At 38.6% G+C, this 26,708-nt stretch overlaps 1 protein-coding gene across 3 annotated transcripts in view; it reads right to left on the bottom strand.

The window, feature by feature from the left end:
• DLGAP3 (DLG associated protein 3) overlaps positions 1-26,708 on the bottom strand; it is a 724,943-nt gene that overhangs the window by 263,231 nt on the left and 435,004 nt on the right. For all 3 annotated transcript variants that reach the window (XM_082246991.1, XM_082246992.1, XM_082246993.1), the window contains 2 exons: positions 21,594-21,799; positions 7,247-7,358 (listed from right to left, as the gene is read on the bottom strand). In XM_082246991.1, coding sequence (XP_082103117.1) covers positions 7,247-7,358; positions 21,594-21,799 — 318 coding nt within the window. The remainder of the gene's footprint in view (positions 1-7,246; positions 7,359-21,593; positions 21,800-26,708) is intronic.

The raw sequence follows: 26,708 nt of genomic DNA, 5'->3' as shown, positions 1-26,708 counted from the left end.
CTTACTTAAAGTGGTTGTAAACCTCAGACATGAAATATGAACAAAGCATGTACCTCTATAGTGTGTACCTGTCTTAAGCCAGAGCCCTAAATGTAATTTCTGTCTGCTAAATGTAGTTTCTCTGCTACATGCATGAGTCACTTCTGACAATTTTTCCTGACACCAAGAAAAACATTGTGACGGGGGAGACCTCTAACACACAGAGAGTGACTGACAGGGAGTGAGTGACAGCCTCAGATCTGTCCCTGTGTGCTGTATGAAGGGGGGGGGGGTGTTCCTTCCCTCCAATCAGCTCTCAGAGCTCTCCTCACCGAGCTCTGCAGTGTGTAATCTCAGCTCTCTGTCCCTATTTTCTGACAGCTCAGGCAAACTTTATTAATTCTGGACTTTGAATGGATGTAGAGAAGAGAAGACAGATAAACAGGTACAACCTAAGTAGGAGAATGTATTTAATCTCTGTGTATCACTTCACTGGGTATATGTAAGAGTTCACAACCACTTTAACCACTTCCCGCCTGGCCAATGTACATAAACAGCCAGGTGGGCGCCCTCTTGTTCCAGTAGGATAAACCTATATATTCTTCTAGAATTGCACCTTGTGCACGCCCCCTGGGGCACGCAGTGGTGCGATCTGTAACTGGCTGTGTCCATTGTACACAGCTGATTACCGATTACAGTACCGGAACGCTGTGCACCACCCTGGTACCAAGTGATTGCTGTGACCAATCTCAGTGATCACAGTTACAATAGTAAGCAAGGTTGTTATTCATGATGCATTGCTTAATACTGTGATGATCGTTGTGATTGTTCACAGTGATCACATGGTACTAGGGCCAATCATAGAGCCCTGTACCAATCACAGTATCACAGCAGTAAGCAGGGTTTCAGGAATAAAACCTTTGAGCAGTGTTAGAGATTGCTTATTACAGTGATCATCACTGTGAATGATCAGACAATCAGAGTGTAAAAAAATCCCTGATCACCCCCCAAATAGTACAGTAGTACAGCATTACTATGGTAACACTGCACTGCTCTGGTGACAATATGTAAAAAATTATATATATATACTGTATATATATATATATATATATATATATATATATATATATATATATATATATACACACAGAGGGGCCCAAATATACACATTTCAACATGAAAAATATATGCACATAAATGTTATTACTAGATTTATAAAAAAACCAAAGCGTAGTTGTAAGTCATGTTTGAATTATGCAACTACATTAGGTGCTTAAAGTGGAAGTTAACTTCCATCACTGACTTTTACCTATAGGTAAGCCTATTATAAGGCTTACCTATAGGTAGTGTAAAGTGTAAATATCTCCTAAACATGCACCGTTTTGGAGATATTTACTGTACATGCAGTCAGTAACATCACCGGCGCATGTGCTCTGAAGGAACAGCCACCCACGGCATTCTTTCAGAACCCTGTGCCATAAACAGCGGCTCCTGCACATCTGCGCAGGAGTGACATCATCACGGCTCCGGACAGTCTCAGAGCTGGAGTCTGCGAACCCGGAAGCAAGACGGGTGCAGATGGAAGCGGCTTTCAGCTCTGACATCTCAACGTGGGAGGCCTTCGTTTTAAGGTAAGTTTACCTATAATCTGCTAGTATGCAACGGTGTTCAACCGCTTTAAAGTGGTCATCATTAGCATCCAGACATACAGTATTTGATTTTGGTGAACTAATGCATGAACAACATTGATCAGAGTGTCCAAAGGAATTGCTCTGCATGGTGTTTCAATTTCTTCCCATAGTGCAGTCAGTGTAGGTGGTTTTCTATGGTACACCACATCCTTTAGTGTTCCCCACAAATAGAAATCGAGGGGTGTTAAGTCCAGAGAATGTGGAGGGAATTACTGTCTCATGTGCACATTGCTTAACAGACTTTTGCATGTAAATTGTTAGAACACCATATCCGAAGAAGCAGAACTTGTTGCTGTGCGACACCTCCCAGATCTTTGCTTGTGCACATCACACACAGTGCCATCGGATTCAAACTTATAACAAATTTGTGCGATTGTCCTGTTGGTGGTTCTGTTGCAAACTCATGTCATCATTGTCATTGAACACACATTTTCAAATTTACAATACCACTTCAAAATAGTCTTGCATTGCTCGAAAGTCAAGCGTACCTCCTTCATTTTCTTTGACTCCTCCTGACTGTCACCCTCCTAACAGTCACCTGATGACATCAACAATGATGCAATTACTGACATTTTTAGGGAAAACATAATACTACACATTGCTGCCAAAACTGAAATTGGGTTTTTAAAAAGGGCATAGATAACTTTTAAAGTGTGAATAGATTTTATGAGCTCCTCTGTGTATATATATATATATATATATATATATATATATATATATATATAAAAACCAGTCTGTCTGTGTCCTTAATCACTGCTGCTTCAGTCAAGTGTCCCTAATCACCACAGTCCACTCACAGTGTCCCTAATCACCACCACCCACTCATCAAGTCCATAATCACTGCTACCAATTTACAGTTTCCCTAATCACCGGCGCACCAGGCAGTGTCCTTATTCATTGCCCTTCATTAATTGCCCCTTATCGCCGCCACCCACTCACAATGTCTCTGATCACCACCACCCCAGTTATAGTGTCTCTGATCACCACCACACCAGTGCAGTGTTGCATGCCACCTGTACTAACTCTGATCTGTTTATTGATCATGCTTCCGCCTGCTGCTTGGATCAATCCTTTGCCTGTTTACTGATCATGTCTCTGAACTGAACAAAGTTAATATGGGGACTGGAGGACCTCAGTTACGAGGAACGACTACAATCATTAAACTTATTACCTCTGGAAAATAAACTTTTGCGAGGTGATATGATAGCAATATACAAATACCTCAATGGCGATTCTGGCATAAAGAATAAACAATTCAGTCTCTCAGGAAGTGTAAAAAGACACAGGGCCACTCAATGAAATTGGAGGAGAAGCGGTTATACCTTAAACTGTGCAGGGGGTTTTTCAATGTCAGGGCGGTAAGGATGTGAAATTCACTTTCACAATCAGTGGTGTCAGCGGGAAGTTTTGATAGTTTTAAAAAACTTTTGGATGGGTATCTTAGCAAACACAGTATACAGAGATACGAAAAAATGAATATGAACACACACAAACAGGTTGAACTGGATGGATTGATGTCTTTATTCAACCTTACCAACTATGTAACTGACCCATTTGCACATACCACTGACTACTTTCCTGCAAGACACCAGGCCAGTGGACATGGCATTCCTGGGGGCAGCCATGTACCAGTAGGCTAGGTTTGCTTAACCTATAGGAACTGGGACTACTACAGGTGATGCTACACTGAGATCTTTTCCCTGACCACTCGCATAGAAGTGACTAATACAGTACAGTTGGTTTGGACACAATATACAATGTCCAGTACTTAATCAGTTCAGACAGTGAAAAAGTCTCACACATGTATTTCTATATTTGGAAGAAATAGCAGAACTGTGATAGGTAGTCAGAAAATTTGATGTGTAATATATGTTCCTTGAAAGCCCAACAGTATTCCTTAGATTTTGGGCCCCTTTATGCATCTAGGCTGTGAAAAAGTCTCACACATGTGGTATCCCTAAACTTGAAAGGCATAGCAGGATGTGTTTTGGGGTGTAATTCTAAGTATGCCTGTGCCGTATGTGAGAAACAACTTGTTAAAATAGCAACTTCATGATTTTTTTTTTTTTATTATTTCATCATTTTCGCCCAAAAAAATTACAAAAAATGACAGCTTCAAAAAAAACTCAAATGGCCTCTTTCTAAATACCTTTGACTATATACTTTCTAAAAATTGGTCATTTGGGAGGTATTTGTACTGTCCTGGCTTTTTAGGCCCTCAAAAACAGAGATAGGAACAGCAGTCAATACATCAGGACTGATCAATTTTCAAACGTAGACTCTATAATGTTCACACAGAATAACAGAATATATATTATACACCGGTTTGGGTTATTTTTGCATAAGAAATGTAGTAGAATACATTTGGGTCTAAATTTATGAAGAAAGATTACGTGTGCATGTGCATAATTTTAGAAACTAAGAAACACTTTTTTTCAAAATCCTTATTTTTTTATATAATTTTTTTGACAGAGTTAGAGCTTTCTTTTGGTGGTATTTGATTACCACTTGGTTTTTTATTTATTAGTTTTTTATCTTTTATTATATAAACAAAAAATATGAACATTTTGGAAAAAAAACTATTTTTAATTTCTGCTATAAAAACACCCCCCCCCCCCCAAAAAAAAGTAAAAAAACAAATTTCTTCATAGGTTTAGGCCAAAATGTTTTATATTATTTGATTTGTATGAAAGTTTTAACATCTACAAACTATGGTATATATATACTGGAATTTGTTAGCTATGAAGCAATACTGGTAATGGTGGTGATCAGCAACCTATAGTGGGACTGTGATAGTGTGGTTGACAAACTGCCACTACCAGACCCTCGCTGAGAGGTACACTAACTGACATCAATAGTGACACTAATACAGTGATCAGATATAATACTGTACACTGTCACTGTACTAATGACAATGTCTGGGAAGGGGATAACATTAGGGGCAATCAGGGGGTCAACTGTGTGTAATGTGTGCTGCTTTTACTAACAGATCTGGCTGTTTCTTCTCCCTGCTTTGCAAGGGGAAGAAACAACATGATCACTGTATGTGTACAGAGTCCCGTGTGTTTGTAACCACAGGACTCTGTGTTGTCATTGGCCACAGCCGATCAGCAGGTCTCAGCCATAAATCATTGGCTAACACCTGCTGACAAAATCGTGCTGTGTCCAAACCCGGAAGCAAGCCAGAAATGTTTATTCACATTGCTGAGCCTGCAGCTGTCACCTAGTCCCAGTAATTCTACTGTGACGGAGCAGCAAGTAGTTAAAGTGATTGTAAACGATCACCTTGTAAAACAACCCATTCAGTTTACAATAGAAATGAAAGGTAAAACATTTTGTATAGATATAAAAAGACATTATAAATATATTGTCTCCCTTTAACCACATAACGCTGCTGGGCAAAGTGACTTAGGGGTACCGTTCGTTCACTAGCAGGATCACAAGGGATAAAGAAAGCAATAGAAAGAAAACAGGATACTTTCTCATACAAATACATGGTGCAGCAGGCACATATCAAGAATATCAAGTGTTGGGGTAACAAACACTTTAAATACCACCAAAATAAAGCTCTATCTGTCTCAGGCTGGGTTCACACTAGTGCCAATTAGATGTGGGTTTCCTCCGCATCCATGTCGCATGTCAGGAAACTGTGACCAGCTCTCAATGAAGCAGGTTCAAACAGTTCCGGGATGGCTGCGGAGCGGTTTGCAGAAGAGTCCTGTGTGTCTTCTGTTCCATTTCAAGTCGGATTGCAACCTAAAATTCGGGCCTGATTCGTCCCTAAAACAGAGAACAGGGACGCGCCGGACACCTTCTCTGAGCTGCTCCACGCAGCAGTGTGAACCCAGCCTCAAAGAATGAATGAAAAATATTTTTTATGGTTAAAGTAATGACTGAGTAATTGTCATTCAAAATGTTATGCTGAAACTTGAAAATTTATGTAAACAAAAGGGGATGGGACAGCGCTCAAAAAATTAATTGTTAAAAGATCTCATAAAATATGTATGAAATTCTCAAAAAAGTGTATAGTGCAATCCAACATATACCAAACTCAATGCATCAATTCTTAGTATATCACATTTCAATAAAGTGACCGTGCTTAGTGTCAAAGTCTAGCATTGGTAAGTGGTATTCAGAATCCCAACAGAATGGATGCCGACTTCAGCTAGAATATGGATCTCTCCACTTAATCCGATCAGTGTATCGCCTGATGACATCACACGTAGGTCGGGTCCACGCATTACGCCAACGTCCCTTCCGGTTCCTGGAACGCAGCCGGAGCACAAACCGGCGAGCGGTGCTGTATTGCCTTCCATGCTTAACCTGATGTAAGTGGCTCCATTTTTCTTTGATTAAACAACGATTACATACTACACCATGGAGTTTATTTCTCTTTTTATGATCGGGGTGGCTATGGTCTGAGGAGAGGTATTAAAGGCGATACACTGATCGGATTAAGTGGAGAGATCCATATTCTAGCTGAAGTCGGCATTCATTCTGTTGGGATTCTGCATACCACTTACCAATGCTAGACCCCAAGGGGCCATCTGGTAAGTGTGATATATACCCGGTGGTGGATTTCCCTTTTCTTCTCCTTTCATCACGATCAAAGGAAGCACTCCTGATAAGACATTTGAGCACTTTCAAGCACTTATCTCTGCACTTGCTTGTTTGCACATAAGGACTATTTATGTTTTTTACTTTTGAATTTATGCACTGTCACTTTGTTCAGATGGACTTTGACACTAAGCACGGTCACTTTATTGAAATGTGATATACTAAGAATTGATGCATTGAGTTTATTTGGTATATGTTGGATTGCACTATACACTTTTTTGAGAATTTCATACATATTTTATGAGATCTTTTAACAATTAATTTTTTGAGCGCTGTCCCCTCCCCTTTTGTTTACATTTTTAAACACGTGTTGTTTTAGGACTAGCTGCTCAACACCACTTAGTATTTATTATCTACTAGCACTGTAGGTCCTAGGCGCGGTCACGTGATTTATAAAATCACCCCTTGTTTACTCCGAAACTTGAAAATTTGCTTGGGCAAGAAGGGAGTGAAAGTGTCCGGTATTGAGGTGGTTAAAGAATATTCTATTCTATCCTATTCTATTCTAAAGGAGAGCACTATCAACATGCAACAATATTGTATTTAAGTTCATACTTCAAATAATTTTTTAGGAGCTTTCAATATACATATAAAGGGTAGATCTGTTGTTAAGCCTAAAAATAACAATATGTTCATAGGTATAGGTTCCAGTATAATTTAGGAAGTCAAGTAAATTACATAAATTGATTTTTATCAAATTGTACAATAATGAGATGAACATAAAAATAAAATACAATAAATCATCATATAGGTAAACAGGTTCAGTATCATACACATTCCAACCAAATGAAGAAGCATCTGATGTCTTTGTTAAATCATTCATCTGTATATCTGCAATCCATACAAAACAGTGACTATGCAAAATGCAAGCAAGGATAGGGTGGACATGCATCCCACCAGCATTCCATCCATCTCCCAGGCATCATTCTCATTAGAAACCATGCAGTTCCTATACTTACTTGACCCGTGATAGAGAGACCATAGCCGTGTCCCCTTTGATGAATTTTAGGCGGAGTGCAGCAGCTGGGACAGTTACAGAAACATGAGTCAGAATATCGCTTACATGGAAACCTAGTAAAGAGTGAGGAGAAAAGGAAGCTAATACAAGAAGGAAAGGATCAAACATCGACTTTTTATCATGTACAGAAAGGCTTTATGATGTAAATTGTTGATGCCAAATGGCTTTTCCATCCATAGAAGCCAGTGCAGTAAAACAGTGGAAGGAGCAATGCACTAAATAAAAAGTGCAGTGCCAAAAGCAGCTCATCAAATCTTCTTGTACTGGTCAAAGACTTGTCTTGTACTGTTCAGACTTGAGTGAGGAAAAATCTCACCAGCTGCTCTATGTCACTGCATTTTGCAATTAGTGTTCTAGACTTTAGTCTGTACCCAATAATAATAAAGAAATCTTTTACAGAGTAAAGCTGGTCATACATTATACAATTTTCTTATTCAATTTCCTTTAGATTTACCTTCAACTATGTAGTGCAAGGGCCTGTCTGGTTGCATACAAATTGAAAATGTTTAGGTTTGACCTCATATTATATAATTTTGGTAAATCTAAAGGAAAATTTTACAAGAAAATTGTATAATATATGGCCAGTCTAAAACACAGAGCCTGCCATTGCCGACTTTACATTCCTCAAATGCTTGTTGCCTGGCTGTTATGCTGGATTCGATATTTGTTGAGTCACTATCCTGGGACAAACATAAAAGTATAGATTCCTGGCATTCTTTTGGCTTTTCTGATATGTATAATCATTACAGTCAAGCAACTAAACAAAGGTCAGCAATAGAAGCCCTCGTATATATTTTAGGAAAAGATTATTTTACTTGGTTCCAGCCACTAAATCGGATACCCTAAGGCGCTGTTCACACCTGAGCGTTTTTCAACTGGCAAAACGCTCGTCTCTGAAGTCTCAAAATGCCCAACAAGCAAAATCCCATTCATTTTAATGGCCCCTGTTCAACTATGAGCGTTTTGTCATCTGAAGCAAAACGCCGGAAGCTCAAAAAAGTGCACAAGGTTTTTTTTTGGCACATTACAAGCGTTTTTGTTAAATGTCAATACCTGCCTCCAAACACCTGCATAAAATGCCTGAAAAAGGCCCAATAAAAATGCCTGAAAAAGGCCCAATAAAAATGCCTGAAAAAGGCCCAATAAAAACGCCTGAAAAAGGCCCAAAAAAAAAGCCTGAAAACGATACGCTCAGGTGTGAATGGAGCCTAAAGCTACACAGCCTTCCTTTTATTAGGAAGTCAAATAGATTTGACTAAGGGCCCAATAACATTTAGGCACATTTGTAATTCACAGTAAAATGTGCTGCACTGCAGTGTCTTGTATTCTGAATTGTAACCCAATGCACTGTTACAGTATCAGGCAATGCACCAGTACTGCAGCACAGCACATAGAACATACTGAACATTTTAGCGCAGTCTGTTAAAAAAAAGTGTCATATCTGATTTTCAGCATTTTGCTGTGTGTTGGCAGTCCATTCGTCAGACTACCCTGCCCTAATGCAATGCATCTTCATACAGAAATAATATGTTTTTTTTTTTTAATAAATAAATGTGTTACTGAGTGTAGAAACCTGAATGGGCAAAATAAAACTGAAAACAACACTTTTTCATTTTGGATAGAATAAAGTAGGTTTATAACCTCTAAGTTTTTTTTTTTTTTTTTTTGCCATATCTGTCCCATTTGGGAGATTTCCCTTCTTTCCCTATCCCATAGACAAAACAGGAATAGAGAGGAAATCAATCCAAGTGGGAGAAATCCCTGATTGTCACCAGTGTCTGTACAACTAGTATTCCAATTGAAAGATGTCTCCTCTATTCCTATTCTGGTGGCCACTCAAAATGTGAGATTTTCTTTCACTTTCGGTGATTACTGTCACCAGGACAAATGAAGAGGGTTATCCTAACAGGGATACATTCCTAACAGGAATAAAGGAACCAATAAAATCCCTCTCTATTCTCTCTAAACCTAGCACATTTTAAAATATGTATCTGAAAATAAAACATAGCAAAATGTGATTTAAACAAAGCACACTATATGGCATAAAAAAAAGATGACCATTCATATGAAATTTCAATTTAAGACTGTTTCTTAAAGAACTACTGTCATCTACATTTGGTGCATTTTAATTGCAACTTTGTTAACCACTCCTGGAAATCCTGGAAATCCTGGACTTTGAATGGATATATCTGAATGATGCCTGCAGCTTTTTTAGCAGGTGATTCCCTGCAAAATAAAAGCCTTCATAGCTGCTGTTTAGCCACTTGATTGCTTTTACAGGCGTCGGGAGGGGACATCTGAGATGGAGAATGAATCCACCAGCGGCAGTGGTTTAGCATAGAGCTGACCGCGGACTAGATGGTCCCGGCCATCTCTATGACCCTCGGAGGCAGGAAGCGATGTCATGACGTCACTTCCGGTGCTGGCAGATGTAAACACAAACTACCTATAGCAAGCGCTATAGGTAGCCTAGAATAGACTACTTTCTTATATAGATGTAAACACTGCCGTTTTTTTGGGAAGCATGAGATCTTTTTTTTTTTTATCTCCTGTCCTGCCCTATTCCTATTAAAAAGGATGTTTACATTCCTTGTAATAGGAATAAAAGTGATAAAAAAAATAAAAAAATCAATTTAAAGGGAAAGTGTAAAAATAAAAAATAAATGTAACAATAAAAGAAACATTTTTTTTTAAAGTGCCCCGTCCCCTCGTGTTTTCACGCCGAAGTGAACACATACCTAGGTCGTGCTCGCATATGTAAACACCATTCAAACCACACATGTGAGGTATCACTGCAAACGTTAGAGTGAGAGCAATGATGGTCTCTGCTAATATATATATATATATATATGTGTGTGTGTGTATATATATATATAAAATGTTTGGGGGTTCTCAGTAATTTTCTCACAAAAAATTATGATTTTTACATGTAGGAGAGGAATGGCAGAATTAGCCCAGTATAGAAGTGACAAAAGCACTGGCTCCATCAATTGATTATAACTTTTTGGAGGTATAAAACTATGATATATCATTTTATGCTAACCGGTTTTTAAACTCCCTGTACAGTCTTTATCAATTAACCCAGTATTTCTAATACACCTTACTATTGCATGAAATTATTTTAATCAGGTCAAAATTACAGAATGAATAGGATTTTATGAGTGAGACTGCTGAATTACAATTCACGGGATGACAGAACTAGCACAGCTCTGACATGTTTTGGTATTAAGAGTTAAGGTAAAAAAAAATACATAGTAAAAATGCTCAAATTAAAATTACCATCCAGCTCTAATAAAATAGACAGAAGAAATATGTTTAGGGAATAAAAGTCAATGTCCAGTCTGCAAAGGGTCTAAGGGAGATTTTTTTAGTGTGTTTTATTATTAATGTATCTGTTTTCCTTTCATTTTTTTCCGCTTTTGAAAGCAGCAAAATCAGTTTGGACTTTAGGAAGCACTAAACATTAGCAACAAGGGTTGAGAACGGGCTGTGCCTTCCATCTTCTAGGGAAATAAGACAGTCTGCCAATGGCACAGGACAATTATTCACTTCTTGGAGCGTCTGAATTAAAAGACATTAATATCACAACCACAGATAAGAGAGCTGCATGCCAATGCTTTTTAAGAGCCCTTTTATCTTTGCAAATTATTAAAGCATAACGCTATTCAAAAATGTTGAAAAAAATGGGTCTGGATAAGTAAAATTCGAACATTAAACTTATGGGTTTTTTATTGTGAAAGACAGCAACTCATTTCAAAGTTCTTCACCTAATACTTTTACCACCACTGGAGTGTGGAGGCATTGATAAACTGTGAAAAAATAATTCTTAATTCAATTCTAACATTTCCATAATAACAATGCTGAAATGCAACCCTAAGTCTTTTGGGTACTAGGTTTAGGCTGTACAGAAAGCCCCAATGTCTTCTTAAGTTGAGATTCTATTGTCAATTTCCAGTAAAGGCCCTCTGGCATTTAACTGTCAACAGTTATTTGAAAGGGAGTGAGAATTAGCACAGGAGTTGATGGGACTAAAGGAATATGTTACCCCAACATTTCATATTCCTGATAAGTGTCTATTGTACCATGTACTTGTGTTAAAAAGTATCTTATTCTCTTTGTATTGTTTCCTATGTGTAAAATACCTGGTGTTCGTGCCAGTTCCCCTGCTTTCCTATTTCAAACTGACAATGCTAGGCATGAGAACATATCCATCCTGGTAGCCAGCTGTGCTGGGAGAGCAGCCTGCCTGTTCTCAAATGGACAGACTTGTGCTGAACACCCCCTGCACAGTCATTCACTGTTTCTCAACCCCCACCGCGCCAAACCCCTTATGCAGCGGATCATATAAAAAAAGATTTAATATGATCAAAAGGTATTTATAATGTTTTTGAATATATATATATATATATATATATATATATATATATATATATATACAGGTCCCTCTCAAAAAATTAGCATATTGTGATAAAGTTCATTATTTTCTGTAATGTACTGATAAACATTAGACTTTCATATATTTTAGATTCATTACACACAACTGAAGTAGTGCAAGCCTTTTATTGTTTTAATATTGATCATTTTGGCATACAGCTCATGAAAACCCAAAAATCCTATCTCAAAAAATTAGCATATTTCATCCGACCAATAAAAGAAAAGTGTTTTTAATGCAAAAAAAGTCAACCTTCAAAAAATTATGTTCAGTTATGCACTCAATACTTGATCGGGAATCCTTTTGCAGAAATGACTGCTTCAATGCGGCGTGGCATGGAGGCAATCAGCCTGTGGCACTGCTGAGGTGTTATGGAGGCCCAGGATGCTTCGATAGCGGCCTTGAGCTCATCCAGAGTGTTGGGTCTTGCGTCTCTCAACTTTCTCTTCACAACATCCCACAGATTCTCTATGGGGTTCAGGTCAGGAGAGTTGGCAGGCCAATTGAGCACAGTAATACCATGGTCAGTAAACCATTTACCAGTGGTTTTGGCACTGTGAGCAGGTGCCAGGTCGTGCTGAAAAATGAAATCTTCATCTCCATAAAGCTTTTCAGCAGATGGAAGCATGAAGTGCTCCAAAATCTCCTGATAGCTAGCTGCATTGACCCTGCCCTTGATAAAACACAGTGGACCAACATCAGCAGCTGACATGGCACCCCAGACCATCACTGACTGTGGGTACTTGACACTGGACTTCAGGCATTTTGGCATTTCCCTCTCCCCAGTCTTCCTCAGGGTCCGGTCACCTCTTCTCCTTGTGCAGCATTTTCTGCCACACTTTTTCCTTCCCACAGACTTCCCACTGAGGTGCCTTGATACAGCACTCTGGGAACAGCCTATTCGTTCAGAAATTTCTTTCTGTGTCTTACCCTCTTGCTTGAGGGTGTCAATGATGGCCTTCTGGACAGCAGTCAGGTCGGCAGTCTTACCCATGATTGCAGTTTTGAGTAATGAACAAGGCTGGGAGTTTTTAAAAGCCTCAGGAATCTTTTGCAGGTGTTTAGAGTTAATTAGTTGATTCAGATGATTAGGTTAATAGCTCGTTTAGAGAACCTTTTCATGATATGCTAATTTTTTGAGATAGGAATTTTGGGTTTTCATGAGCTGTATGCCAAAATCATCAATATTAAAACAATAAAAGGCTTGCACTACTTCAGTTGTGTATAATGAATCTAAAATATATGAAAGTCTAATGTTTATCAGTACATTACAGAAAATAATGAACTTTATCACAATATGCTAATTTTTTGAGAGGGACCTGTATATATACACATATACACAGTATATACAGTATATATATATATATATATATATATATATATATATATACACACACACACTATATTACTATATTTTCAGTGTTAGTCCATAGGATTCAATATTGAGTTGGCCCACCCTTTGCAGCTATAACAGCTTCAACCCTTCTGGGAAGGCTGTCCACAAGGTTTAGGAGTGTGTCTATTGCAATATTTGACCATTCTTCCAAAATCGCATTTGTAAGGTCAGGCACTGATGTTGCACGAGAAAACCTGGCTCCCAGTCTCCACTCAAATTCATCCCAAAGGTGTTCTTTCAGGTTGAGGTCAGGACTCTGTGCAGGCCAGTCAAGTTTCTCCACCCAAAAACTCGCTCATCCATGTCTTTATGGACCTTGCTTTATGCACTGGTGCGCAGTCATGCTGGAACAGGAAGGGGCTATCCCCAAACTGTTCCCACAAAGTTGGGAGCATGAAATTGTCCAAAATGTCTTAGTATGCTGATGTCTTAGGAGTTCCCTTCACTGGAACTAAGGGGCAGAGGCCAAACCCTGAAAAACAACCCTACACCATAATCCTCCCTCCACCAAATGATTTGGACCAATGCACAAAGCAAGGTCCTTAAAGATATGGATGAGCTTGGGCTGGAGGAAACTGACTGGCCTGCACAGAGACCTGACCTTAACCCAATAGTACACCTTTGGGATGAATTATAGCGGAGACTGTGAGCCAGGCCTTCACGTCCAACATCAGTGCCTGACCTCACAAATGGGCTTCTGAAAGAATGGTCAAACATTTCCATAGACACACTGCTAAATTTTGTGGACAGCCTTCCCAGAGGAGTTGAAGCTGTTATAGCTGCAAAGGGTGGGCCAACTCAATATTGAACCCTAGGGACTAAGACTTGGATGCCATTAAAGTTCATGTGCGTGTAAAGGCAGGCGTCACAATACTTTTGGTAATATGGTGTAATTATATATATGTAATTATATATATACCATTTTTTTTGTTAAACTGGGTGGTTTTGCAAGGGTTCGCATATACGTTAATCTAGACTTGAACCAATGTCAAAGGGGCTTCACAGCACCCCCAAACCCCCCGCCGACATTAAATAAAGATTAAAGTGTATTAAAAGCCAAAACATGTTTAGGTAGGGAAAAATAGGGAAGGGTTAGCCCCTCTGCCAAGATTTTATAGAGGTCTGTGTCCATGCTGATGGAGATTGAACCCTCTATTTGTCTTGATGACCACTGTCACTAAGTCAGAAAGAGAGAGAGGAAATTCTAAATTTTAGAGTTGCAAGAGAGCAAGAAGTGAAGATAAATCATCCAATTGGGACAAATTCTCCAGGGACAACTGTCTCATATAGAAATTCTAATCAGGGGAGATTCGTTCTTTCTTCCCATTGATTCTTCAAGTCAGGAAGCGAAGGGAAATCTCAACACCAAAGACAGCAAAAAAAAAAAACCTGACATACCTCCCCCACTCCATCCAAAACCAAAGAAAAAAGGTTTAAACATACACTTTAATACAAATACTCATAGGCACCATATAATGCCTGAACTTAAGCAAATAAAGGCCAGGTCAGAGCAACAAAAAATTGTTTCTAATGATAAAATTGATTCAAACTGATTTCTGCGATTAATCAATTTTTACCAAACCTTGGACTCTTAGGCATTTTTTTGGCATAAATAAATAAATATTCATAAATATATATTAAATATGTGAAAAAAGTCCACAGTGAAAATAGAAAAAAGATGTATAAACTTGTCAAATAAATGATCCTTCTGTGCCGTGCAAATATTAAATATAAAGTGCTGGTGCTCCAATCCATACACAAGTGCTCCATGTGCTTCAATAAGTGCTCAATGGCAGCTCACCTCACTCTCTGACCCATATATTCCAATACTCCTAGTGCTCTCTGAATATGGTTTATTCAAAAAATAATATAACAGTAATAAACTCACAGATCCAGGCACTTGAGCAGTGCAGGCTTTCACAGGCTCAAACAATAATAATGGATATGGCGTCTGTGCATAGGTTCCGCCACCGTACGTGTTGCGTCACTCAATCGACTTTGTCAGCAGGGGTTATATTATTATTTTTTTAATAAACCGTATTCAGAGAGAACTAGGAGTATTTCTTTTTTTGCCTTCACATACCAAACAGTACTTATGTCTGCATTTCCTGAGATCTGAAGGAGGAAGGAGGAGAAGGTCATTCCATTATATTTATGGCACCATTGAGTGTAACAGCCTATCTGACTCATTGGAATATATTGGTCAGAGAGTGAGGTGAGCTGCCATTGAGCACTTATTGAAGCACATGGAGCACTTGTGCGTGGATTGGAGCACCAGCACTTTATATTTAATATTTACACGGCACGGAAGGATCATTTATTTGAAAAGTTTATACATCTTTTTTCTATTTTCACTATGGACTTTTTTCACATATTTAATATATATTTATGAATATTTATTTATGTACACATATATTTTTCTATTTTGCACGTTTACTACTGATATTAATTTTTTGGAATCACCCCTGTTTTACACCAGATTATTGGGAACGAATTGGTGTTGGCCATTATTTATTCATTAATAATTATTTATCTTTGGCACTGCATTATTTTGTTATTTGGTCTGATATTTGTGTTTAGTGAAAGGCACTGAATGTATGCTGCCATTGGGGTGTAAAAATGTATTTTATTCATTTGGGATTGCACTGATTTTTTTTATATTTATTTCTTTGGCATGCTCTTATTGGATTGCATGTATGCGAATACTCAATTCTGGGCCATTTCCCTGCTCCTGACAGAAGCCCCTGTTTTGCGGAGTGTGGCTAAACCAGATCCAGTTTGTTCATGACAATTTTGGCGACCCTAGATTGTCTGAATTTAGCAACCTATTTATTCTTACATTTTATCCTTCTTTAGTGTCTTTTCTATTGTTGCAAAAATCACTAATCATTCAAATATTTAATGCAATACTACAAAAAATATATTTTTAAATAAAACAGCTGCAGCTAAAACTGAAAGGTATTTATGTTGTTTTAGATATAGTGTTTCCAAATTTTCCAAATTCCTAGATTTTTCAAATTCATACATGAAAAGGCTTTCACAGGCTCAGGCACAGTCTGAAAGCCAAGTATAGACCTTTAGAGCTTTTTTTTTTTTTGGTGTCACCTTACAAACTGAATTCTGTCATATTAGCAAGTTTTAATGCAGATTTGTACCTGCAATACAAGACTCTTCAAGTACTTGTCAAGATATATTTACAAATGACCAAGTAGACTAAGCAATGAAGACTATATTATAAAATCTTACTTCAATTTGAAATACCATGATCATAAAAAAATATATTTTTCTGTAAAAATTGTGTTCCAGGTGTACTTTTTTTTTTCCTATGATTATTTTTAAAAACCATACCAGCAGCCTTATGCACACTGGGGATGATTTATTAAAGCAGTGTTCACTTGGCAAATTAAATGACAGACAAAAAAGTGAACCAGTGTTAGTTTTAAATTTCCATTCATGTGTGAGAGAAATAAAGGGGGAAAAGGATATAATTGCTAGGATATAATTGATTAGAGTGAACACAACTTATTTTTTTTTTACTAAACTCAGTAAACTTTAATTTTTTTATTATACAGTCACTATTTCTTTAGGAAGGTACTCCCATTTTGTTGAAATGTGTTGTACTGCACATCATTTATCAGGAGCGTATTCATAAAGATTTGTCTTCAATTCTATTATCTTTACACTTACTTATGAAGGCCTTATGCACTTAAACCTTTGTGTGGGCAAAAATTCATGTTAAAATCCATGTGTTAACTTGTCTTACTGAAACGAGATACAACTCTATTATAGCCAGATAAAGATATAATGGGACTTTTGGGGTGTCTAATAAATAGTAAGCCAACACTTCATAAAGTGTAAATGATAAAATGACTTATTTAATAATACATCTCAGTAAAAAAGAGGAGGTCAATATTCGTCTTAAATAGAACTCTAGGCAAAACTTTTTTTTTTCATTTTGGATAGCGCAAGGAGGATTATAACCCCTGTGAGATTTTTTTTTGTTTTTTTGCCATCTTTGTCCCAATTCTAAGTTTTTCCTTCACTTCCTGTCCCATAGCCAAACAGAAAGTCAGAAGAAATCCCTGCAACCTCCTTGGGGCCCCCCTGGTCAACCGAACTAGTGTCCCCATTGGAAGATTTCCCTTCTGTTATTTTTCTGGGGACAACCCAAAATTTGGGATTTTCTTTTACTTTTACCTTCAATGATAATGGTAAACAGGACAAATAGAGAGGGTGAAACTCCTTAATGGGGGGCACAGACAGCTATAAAACTTGACAGGTGTTCTAATCCCTCGCCACTCTATCCAAAACTCTATCCAAAACTAAAAAAAAAGTGTTGCCTTTAATTATAATTTAAGTGTACAACAGTACATACATACTGTATAATAAACACAGACACCCTATACCAGTGATGGGAAACCTTGGCACCCCAGATGTTTTGGAGCTACATTTCCCAAGATGCTCATGCAGTCTGTGGTGTAGTTGAGCATCATGGGAAAAGTAGTTTCCCATTCTCGCCATCACTGCCCTATACAGTAAGCTACAGTAAGCCACTGGTTCTCAAGGAACACTTCCAAACATTCATAAGTGTATCATGGTAGAAACATAATGCGTTTTACAGATATTAAGTTCCTCAGAAGACCTGTAAAGTGGATGGGTGTGCTTCCATTCCCTAAGAAAAGGTAAATACCTTCTCTGGGGAGGTTGCAAAGGATAAAAAAGTGCCACCGATTGAGCCTATCCAAGTAGTGCACAAGTCCTTCAAAAAAAATGGATGCTCCCTCAGGTTAAGGCAACATCTGAGATATAAGGGAATTCCTTCACATCCCTAGATGGAATCTCTACTAGTGTCTCTTTTAGGAAAGGTACTGGGCGGGTACACATATTTGTTTGGACTGTTATCTTGTGCTGTATATGCTTATTGAAAACCTTAATAAACAACTTTGTAAAAGAAAAGGAAAGGTATCAGTCTCAGCGGCCAGTGCCAGAAAAGCCAGTTCTCACAGGGACAGTTGCCCAGGGGAAGCTATTGTACAGTTTCATGAGACTGCACTGTTTTTATCTTGAATATTGACCTGTTCAATTTTACTGAGATGTATCAATAAACAAGTGATTTTATCATTTACATTTTCTGAGGTGTTGGCATACTAGTTGTTAGACACCCAAAAAGTTCGGTTATATCTGTATCTGTCTATATGAACTTTATTGGGAAGTGGTGTTGAAACGTAGAGACCCCTTAGAACCAGTTATATCTAAAATAACATGATACAACTTGTAGTGTATGTGCTTTGCAGTGCTGACTAAAGTATAATCAAAAGCGCCAGCCCTTTATTGTACCCCAATGCATTTATGTGAATGCTCTATGCATTGTGGTGTGCTGTGGTGACTTAAAAAAAGTGGAAGCATGTTTTTTTTTTTGCATTAAGGCTTGCAAAGGGCCCATACACACTTGAATACAGTGCAGGGAAGCACTGCATTCCAATCACATTTCCCTTGTTATCTTAACGACACCCCAAATGCAGGTTGCAAACACAAAGGACCATGCAATGTGGTTGCTGTGCTTTCCAAAAAGTAGTGCAAGCACTACTTTTGGTTTGGTGCGATTTCAGCCCATTCAAAATGAATAGGGCTGGAATCGCACTGCCCAGAACTGCATGTGAATCCCACAGGAACCACACAGCATTCATATGCAATTCGCATTCAGTTCCTAGTGTGGATGAGCCCTTAAGGTCCATTTTAAGTGAATAGGCTGTCTTAAAGCAACGCACAACAAAAAAAAGTTAACTTGTGAATTAACGTGTTTGCAAAAGTGTGAAGGTGTGAAGAGAGCTCTAATGGTATTAAAGAATAATAGCCTACTGTTACCAACCCCAGAACACCAAGCATACAGGTTGGTATCCCCGCAGTCATGGTTGAAGATATGTAAGTATCTATTTCCCCACCATGCTATTACCAGCACCTATGCCTTTAGGCACTTGTCAGTTATATAAAACCCAATTTCTAAAATTACCAAATAAAAAAAACAAATGCTTGTCAACTCTAGGGGTGTAATACATAACTTACTCTTGCTCCAGATGGGGTTCCATTATCTGTGCAACCAGCCCTCTGAAGCTTCTTTTATAGCGCACATGGTCAATAGCAATGCAGGGTCAATAGCAGGAGTGAGCAAAAAAGGTAAGTATTATTCCTCAAACCCTAGAGTTAACAAGCATTAAACCCTCTCAGAGTGTGTTTTTATTTGTGGGGGGGGGGGGGGGGGTTGTTAATGCTTACCAACACAACCAGGATCATGAGAAGGTGATATACATATGGATTTTACCACTGTCTCAAATTAATTAGTAAAGGAGTAATGCTTATTCATTACGTATTCATCCAATGCAAAATACAGATATTTAAAAATATTTATTGGTAACAAAATCTTTGTCTACCTGTGTCTACCTTACCTGTGTCTAGTCCCCACTTGACTAAAAAAAACTAGAGTCTAGGGTTTGAGGGTAAAATTACTTAATTTATTTTATTTGTTTTGCTTTAAATAAAAATTTTCCTAAACAGTTATTAAAGGTTTTAAAAAAAAACTCTATATATTAATTTAATGTTGTTAAAAGTCACTTTTTATTTTAATCTGAAGTCAGCCACAGAATAATAAAACTGACAAAAATATCTTATTTTTCTCCTAGCTTACATGGCAACAGGAATCTGCACAAAATGCAGCAAACCTCTGATTAATATGGCATTTTGCATTTCCTAGAAGTCAACACAAAGTCTGCAAAAAAACAGGCATTCCCTGCAAAGAAGATATTTCCTCAAGCTGGCCAAACACACATTTTAAGAACATTTGTTTGATTTTTTAGTGGGATCAAATTAATGTTTGAAAACTGAAGCAGTTGCATGGAACATTTTTGTTGAAAAAAAATATTTCTAATAATTTAGTGTATGTGGTTTTTGTTCGAGAAAATGCATTCATTCCAAAAATCAAATGTTAAAAGCAAACAAAATTAAAAAAAAAAGCCTTCAAATGAAAATCATCAAGTCATTAAATGTACTAAGAATGTTTGTAAAAATGCTCATACGATTGTTAAATAATCTACTAGTGTATGGCCAGCCTAACACTCATGAACATATACAGGGGGTTGTGAGGCCCCTTTTCTTACTGCTGCACTAAGCCTGATCTGGAAATGAAGAAGAAACCCCACTACCCGGCAGTCAGTTTAACAAGGGGTTAGTAAAGCTGGCTAAACATGGTCCGAATCTCCGCCAGTTCAGCAGAGATGGGCTGAAATTCAAACCATCTATGAGCAGGCTGATTGTACCTATCTATTGATCACCTTGGGTACAACAAGCAGGTAGGATTTTTGGCATGTGATTATTGCCAGTGGCTATAGCGGCTGGCAATTATCATTTTGTTCTCCCGGCAGCAACTGCTCCCAGCCCCCCCACGATAGCAGCCCCCCCCCCCCTCATGAACAACACAAAGATCCCAGCCCCCCCATGAATAACATGATAGCTCTGCGGGAGAGATTTCCCCATCAACACTGACTGTGTTGATTGGGGAATCAAGCAATTCCCATAATCTATGCCCCGCCTAAGGGCTCCATCAATATCAACAAAAGCTGGTCCATATCTGCAATAGAGGTTGCTAAAATGCTTGTAATATACGTAGGCTATCTTGGGGAGATCATTTTTCCTAACAAAACTGATTATTAATTACAAGAATGGCATTGTGGTAACTGCAGCATAGAACTATCTCAGAATCCCATGTTTCAGTTAATATAATAAATCTCTATTGGGAACCAAGTCATTAACTAAATTTCCCTGAGTGAACACATGGAGAGATCAGCTTTGCAATCTCTAATTTAAACATGACTTTTGATAGAAAAAAAGACCATGCATGGGATGGATAAAATAAAAAACCTAGAATGGTTATTTAATAAACTAGTGTTTGAGTTTGACTTTATTTACAAAAAAAATGTAAAAAATGTTTATTTACTTTGCATTAGGCAATTTGGTAGGTGGTTGGAATTAGCTTTACCAGTTTATCGGTGAAGGTAACAGTACATTAAATGCCCCTGCAAGTTTTGAATAATGGACTTGGACTAAGCTGGCTGGGTGAATTTTTCTAGGTGTCCTTCTAAATTTTGGGGGTCAGCAATGGTGAGGGCATTATACTTTGTGGTCCTCTGTCTATAGGCTGACCAGCCTGTATGCTTTGTGTGTATGTGAAAAGATCTAATTAGCTTATTTCTGTTTGAAAATAGGTAATATTCATCATAAAATTTAATTTGGTATCATTTGGACATAGTAAAAAAATATAACCGTAGCTTTTCATGAATAGGCAAAAAGAGGTGATACTGAAAATTTAAGCTAAAAAAAGCAGTTGAACAGTTTCAGTATCACCCCATGTTGTCAGTGAAAATACCTGAAACACTGACAGTGTGAATATGGTTAAGAAGAATTTCCTACTTGGTTCTGGGATGGTCAACACTTGAAGACCTGCGATATCTTTCACGCCGGTTAGCACCTTTGGGTGACATTTTGGTGCTGGTGTCAGAGTCTCCACTGTCATCATCCCCCATGGCTTTGATGTAGCTGCCACTTCTCATTCTTCGGCAGGGTATTTCTCCTTCTTTTCCAGGTGCTGGGTATCCCCCCCATTCATCTGGTGGTACCTGAAGAAAGACAAATAGGGCATTTTTGCACAGCAAGTTGCTGAATGCTCTTACTTTATCTTTTGCCCTATTAAATGTATATGTTAACATCAAGTAAGCAGAAATGTTACACATTAATATTTGAGCATTAACATTATTTCACTATCTGCTGTTAATACTGGGGATATTTGGGGCATTACCTCCGTTTGGGTGGCTAGATAGTTCAGACCATGTATGTAGACAGACATACAGTTTTCAACTAATGTAAGCGGCCCACTAATCATAAACCTGGCCTTTTTTTTTGCCAAAAACTGGGGTGAATATATGCACAAAATGCCTTTTTCTGAGCAGTACTGAGGTGGTTTTAATTAAATCTTACCCATTCATGATGATATATGCACTTTTATTCACTGGAATAAAGATACAATTGCAGTTACAAAACTGTGTAAAAGTTGGCCAATAATCTAGTGTACGGCCAACATTAAGGATACTTTAGAGACATTCAAAAGGTACTTCTACTAGTCAAATTAAACTAAGAATGTTAGTCTAAAAGTTTAGCAAATACTTCATTTTAAACAAAAAAAGCAAACTTGTTATATTTGGTTGTTTAGAAAGCATACGTAATTGCCCAGGAAATTACTAATATAAACTTAGTGGAGTTATACAAAAGCTTTTCGTACTTTATCAATATATACCAGGGGTACCTAGTAAATAGCTTCTTGTAATAAAGGAGTACATCATATAATAAATATGAGAGTTTAGTGGTTTATATGACACAATTGAAAGGAAGTATAAATGCTTTAAAAAAAAAAAAAAAAAAAAGGCTTATACTTACCTGCTCAGTGCATTGAAATTGCACAGAACAGCCCCAAACCTCCCTATTCTCAGGTCTCACACCAGTGCTCCTGGCTCCTCCCTGCTGGCAAGTGCCCCTATAGAAAGCTGCTTTCTATGGGGGCACTCATACGGGCTATAGCTACTATAGACACAGACAGCGGAACTTGGCCTTTCCCCACTCCCTCATCACTGGCTTTGATTGACAGCAGTAGGAGCCAAAGGCTTTTGCTGCCTCAGCAAAGCTTGCAAGACCAGGATGTGAGGGGAGGGAAGAGCTGCAGATGTGCACAGTGCTGGATCGAATGAGGGGGGCTCAGGTAAATAAAAGGGGGGCGAGGGGGGATTCTGATGCCTAAACATATTTTACTTTAATGCAAAGAATGCATTATATTAAAAAAATATTTAGGCTTTTGAACCACTTTAACCACTTGCCGACCGCCGCCAGTACATACACGGCGGCAGTCAGCCCCTCCTGTGCAAAGTGACGTAACGGTACGTCACTCGCCCGCGAGCCAATAGGGGGCGGGCGCGCTCCCACCCCCACTCATTCACAGGGATCCCCGTGCAAGTGATCGGTGGCTCCGATGTCCACCGGTCACTCGGGATCTCCTGCTGGAGAGGGAGAAAGGCAGGCAGCTAATGTAAACAAAGCCGCCTGTCATTCTCCCTGGTGTAACTGCAGAGATCATACGATCCTGCTATGTAGGATCGTATGTCTCTGTGGTTACATCAAAAGCCACGCCCCTTGACAGTTAGAAGCATGCCCGTAGGGACACACTTAGCCCCTTAATCACTAATAAAGTTGACCCCTTCCCTGCCAATGTCATTTTTACAGTAACAGTGCATATGTATAGCACTGATTACTGTAGTAATGTCACTGGTATCCCCAAAAGTGTCAAAAATGTTAGTCAGGGGTCCGATCTGTCCGCCGCAATGTCGTAGTCCCACAAAAAAAATCGCAGATCGCCACGATTACTAGTTAAAAAAAAAAACAATAAAAATTACATAAATCTTTCCCTTAGTTAGTAAACGCAATAACTTTTTATGTAGCAGAAAACAAATTGGCCTAAAATGTTAAAAAATTTTGATTTTTACATTTTTGGGGGGGGGGGGGGATTTCATATAAAAAATGTGAAAAATATTGTTATTTTTTCAAAATTGACGCTCTTTTTTTGTTTATAGCGCAAAAAATAAAGGTGATCAAATACCACCAAAAGAAAGCATTGTTTGTGGGGAAAAAAAGGACGTCAATTTCATTTAAGTACATTGTCGCACGACAGCGCAATTGTCCGTTAAAATCACACAGTGCAGAATCGAAAAATAGGCCCTGGTCTTTGAGCAGCCAAATCCTCTGGGGCTTAAGGCTTAAAGAGTTACTAAACCCAGGACCCTGCATTCACTATATCTGGCCTCCCACTGGACACAGAACATGGAAATGCAATTGTTTTAGTAAATATGAACTGCTAAATATCTTTTCTCATTAGCAGCATTTAGCAGTGTTGTGACTTTTATCAGTGTCTGGTTAAAGGTTGTAGGAGTAGTTTTCATTCTCCTCTGGTTATCCTATGAAGCTGCAGGACCCCTGACCCTCTCTCTGGTAAGTGCTGATTTGCCCTTTGCTGATCACATGCACCCTCCCAAGAAAAAAAAAAGCTCTCTAGCAACACACCAAACTAAGCATGTTCAGAGTGCCCCTAAAGCTCTGTACTGTCAGGAGATGGATTGGGGACCATGGAAGTAGGGGGATCAGAGAAGACAGAATCAAACAGCCTTGTTACACAATGCAGAGGAATGAACCCTTAGGTTCCACAGTGGGTAAAAGCATGCTTTACTGCATATACTGGTTAGACTGATTTTTACTGCTGTGGGTTTAGTAAAACTTTAATACCTCACTTGAATTTCTCCTTTTTACACCATGAGCTTGGAACAAGCACAATAACTCATCATATTTAAACAGTTTTCTAAAGTGGAATACTGCATATCTGATCCCAAAGCACAAGTTTGCAGAAAAGACAAACTCAGCACACTTTAGGAGAGAAATGAATGCATACCTCTCTTTTGCATTTCTCCTGTCAGATACATTTCTGCAAACTTCTGCAATACATCCTCCTTAGAGAATAATTTGTAGAATGAATACAAACAATATACATTTACATTTTGGCTATAGTTTTCGTTTTTGCAGTTAACCATATTCAGAACAATTTATTTTACTGCAAACACCAGTAAAGTCACAAAGGCAACTACTACAGATCCTAGCACTCTGTTCAATAGCAGACAGCTATCCCGCCACCTACTAATTTTAGCAAAATAAATACCATTTATAACCATAGCCCAACATTAACAATAGCTATAATACATATTGAATGTAAACAGATTGGGAGTGGACATGCCCCTTGTGGCTGATCCTTGCCAGATTTAAGACTGTTCTCTAAATGTATGTGTTACATAGGCAGTGGAGGTAGAGATTATCCATCATGATGACTTACTTAGGTGACCTACCTTGTATTCCCTAAATTGATTGTGGGACTCATGGCACTTTGTTATAGCTGTCCAATGCAGCACCAAGCAAATATCCAAATGACTGCCCTTAACTGATATGAATTTGTTTTTGTGCATACTCAGTAGTTTTGCAAAAGCACTGGTTTCTCCATGTGGCTAGTGCTTGCCCTTAGTTGCTATGGGTAGCAAACATTTCAAGCAGAACTCCTGCTTGAAGAAAAGTAATAACCCATTAAAATATACCAATAAAAAAACACAGTTTTGCTGCAATACCTACCATTAATCCACAGCTGTCCCCTGCAGGTATATCTGCTGCTACTGGATATCCTTACTCTTACGGGTTTAAAGACTGCCTGCATCATTCTGTTCACTTCCTCCGAGCCCAAGCTTTTACAGATTCACCCACTGCGTTGGGATAAATTTTATATGAACGTTGTACAGATACCACCAGATACCACTAAATGTCACTGGACCAGCCAGAAAACACCTGGAAAAAAGATATTCCTGCTTTTTTTTTTAGTGAAAAAAGGGGGGAGGGGCTAAAAGACCATCTGCACTCAGTATCTTCTTCAAATCACAGTTAGATTTTTTAAATTGTTAAGCTCAGTAGAAAAATTAGATTTTTGACTTACCGTAAACTCCATTTCTCAGATGTTCATTGATGGACACAGCTCCTGATCTTCTTAATCATTGGGTTATACTGCCTCCTACAGGAGTAGGACACTAGGCAGATAAAATGTCTGGCTACACCTATGGGCAGTCCCAGGGGGTATACTCCCTCTCTCTGCTATAGGTACTCAGTTTTGTTACAAGCAGTGTCAGAAGAATTACAACTCCACAGGGGGGTGGGTGCTGTGTCTGTCAATGAACATCAGAGAAATGGATTTTACGGTAAGTCAAAAATCCCATTTTCTCTTTCGTTTAATGGCAGACACAGCTCCTGATTTTCTTAACCATTGGGACGTCCCAAAGTAGTGTTAAACATGAGGGATGGGAACAGTAAAAAAGAAATTCCCAAGGCTAAGCTATAGTCAACCAAGTAATCAGGAGCTCAACCAAAACAACTGGACCCCACCTGAAAAAAACATTACACTCTCAAAGAGGACCAGGTCCTCTAAACAGCAGCCTGCAAAACCTTGAAGCCAAAAGAAGCATCTGCAGATGCCAACACATCCACTTTATAGAACTTTCTGAAAGTGTGCACCGACAACCAGGTGGCCGCCTTGCAAACCTGTGTCACTGACGCCTGATGACAGAAGGCCCAGGGGGCACTGGGGGCCCGAGTAGAGTGCGCCTTAACAGGGAAAGGAGGAACCTGACCGTTTAATGGAATAGGCCTGAATCACTGTCTGTCTGATCCATCTGGAAATAGTCGCAGAGAAAGCGGACAACCGAGGCCCATCCGTGAGCACAAATAGTGAGTCTGATTTTCTAAAAGACTCCATAGCTGCCAGGCACACCCTTATTGCCTGGACCGCATCCAAGGCATGCAAGGCAATTTCCTTCAGATATTTTGGCCTAGGACACAGGGAAGGCAATAAAATGACTTCATTCAAATGAAAATCAGAGACAACCTTTGGAAGGAACGACAGAC

Source organism: Pelophylax lessonae, assembly GCF_965119305.1.
Source record: "Pelophylax lessonae genome assembly, chromosome: 2".
NCBI lineage: Eukaryota > Metazoa > Chordata > Amphibia > Anura > Ranidae > Pelophylax > Pelophylax lessonae.
Note: the sequence above shows the minus strand (reverse complement) of the source record. Positions and strands in the feature narration are given on the sequence as shown.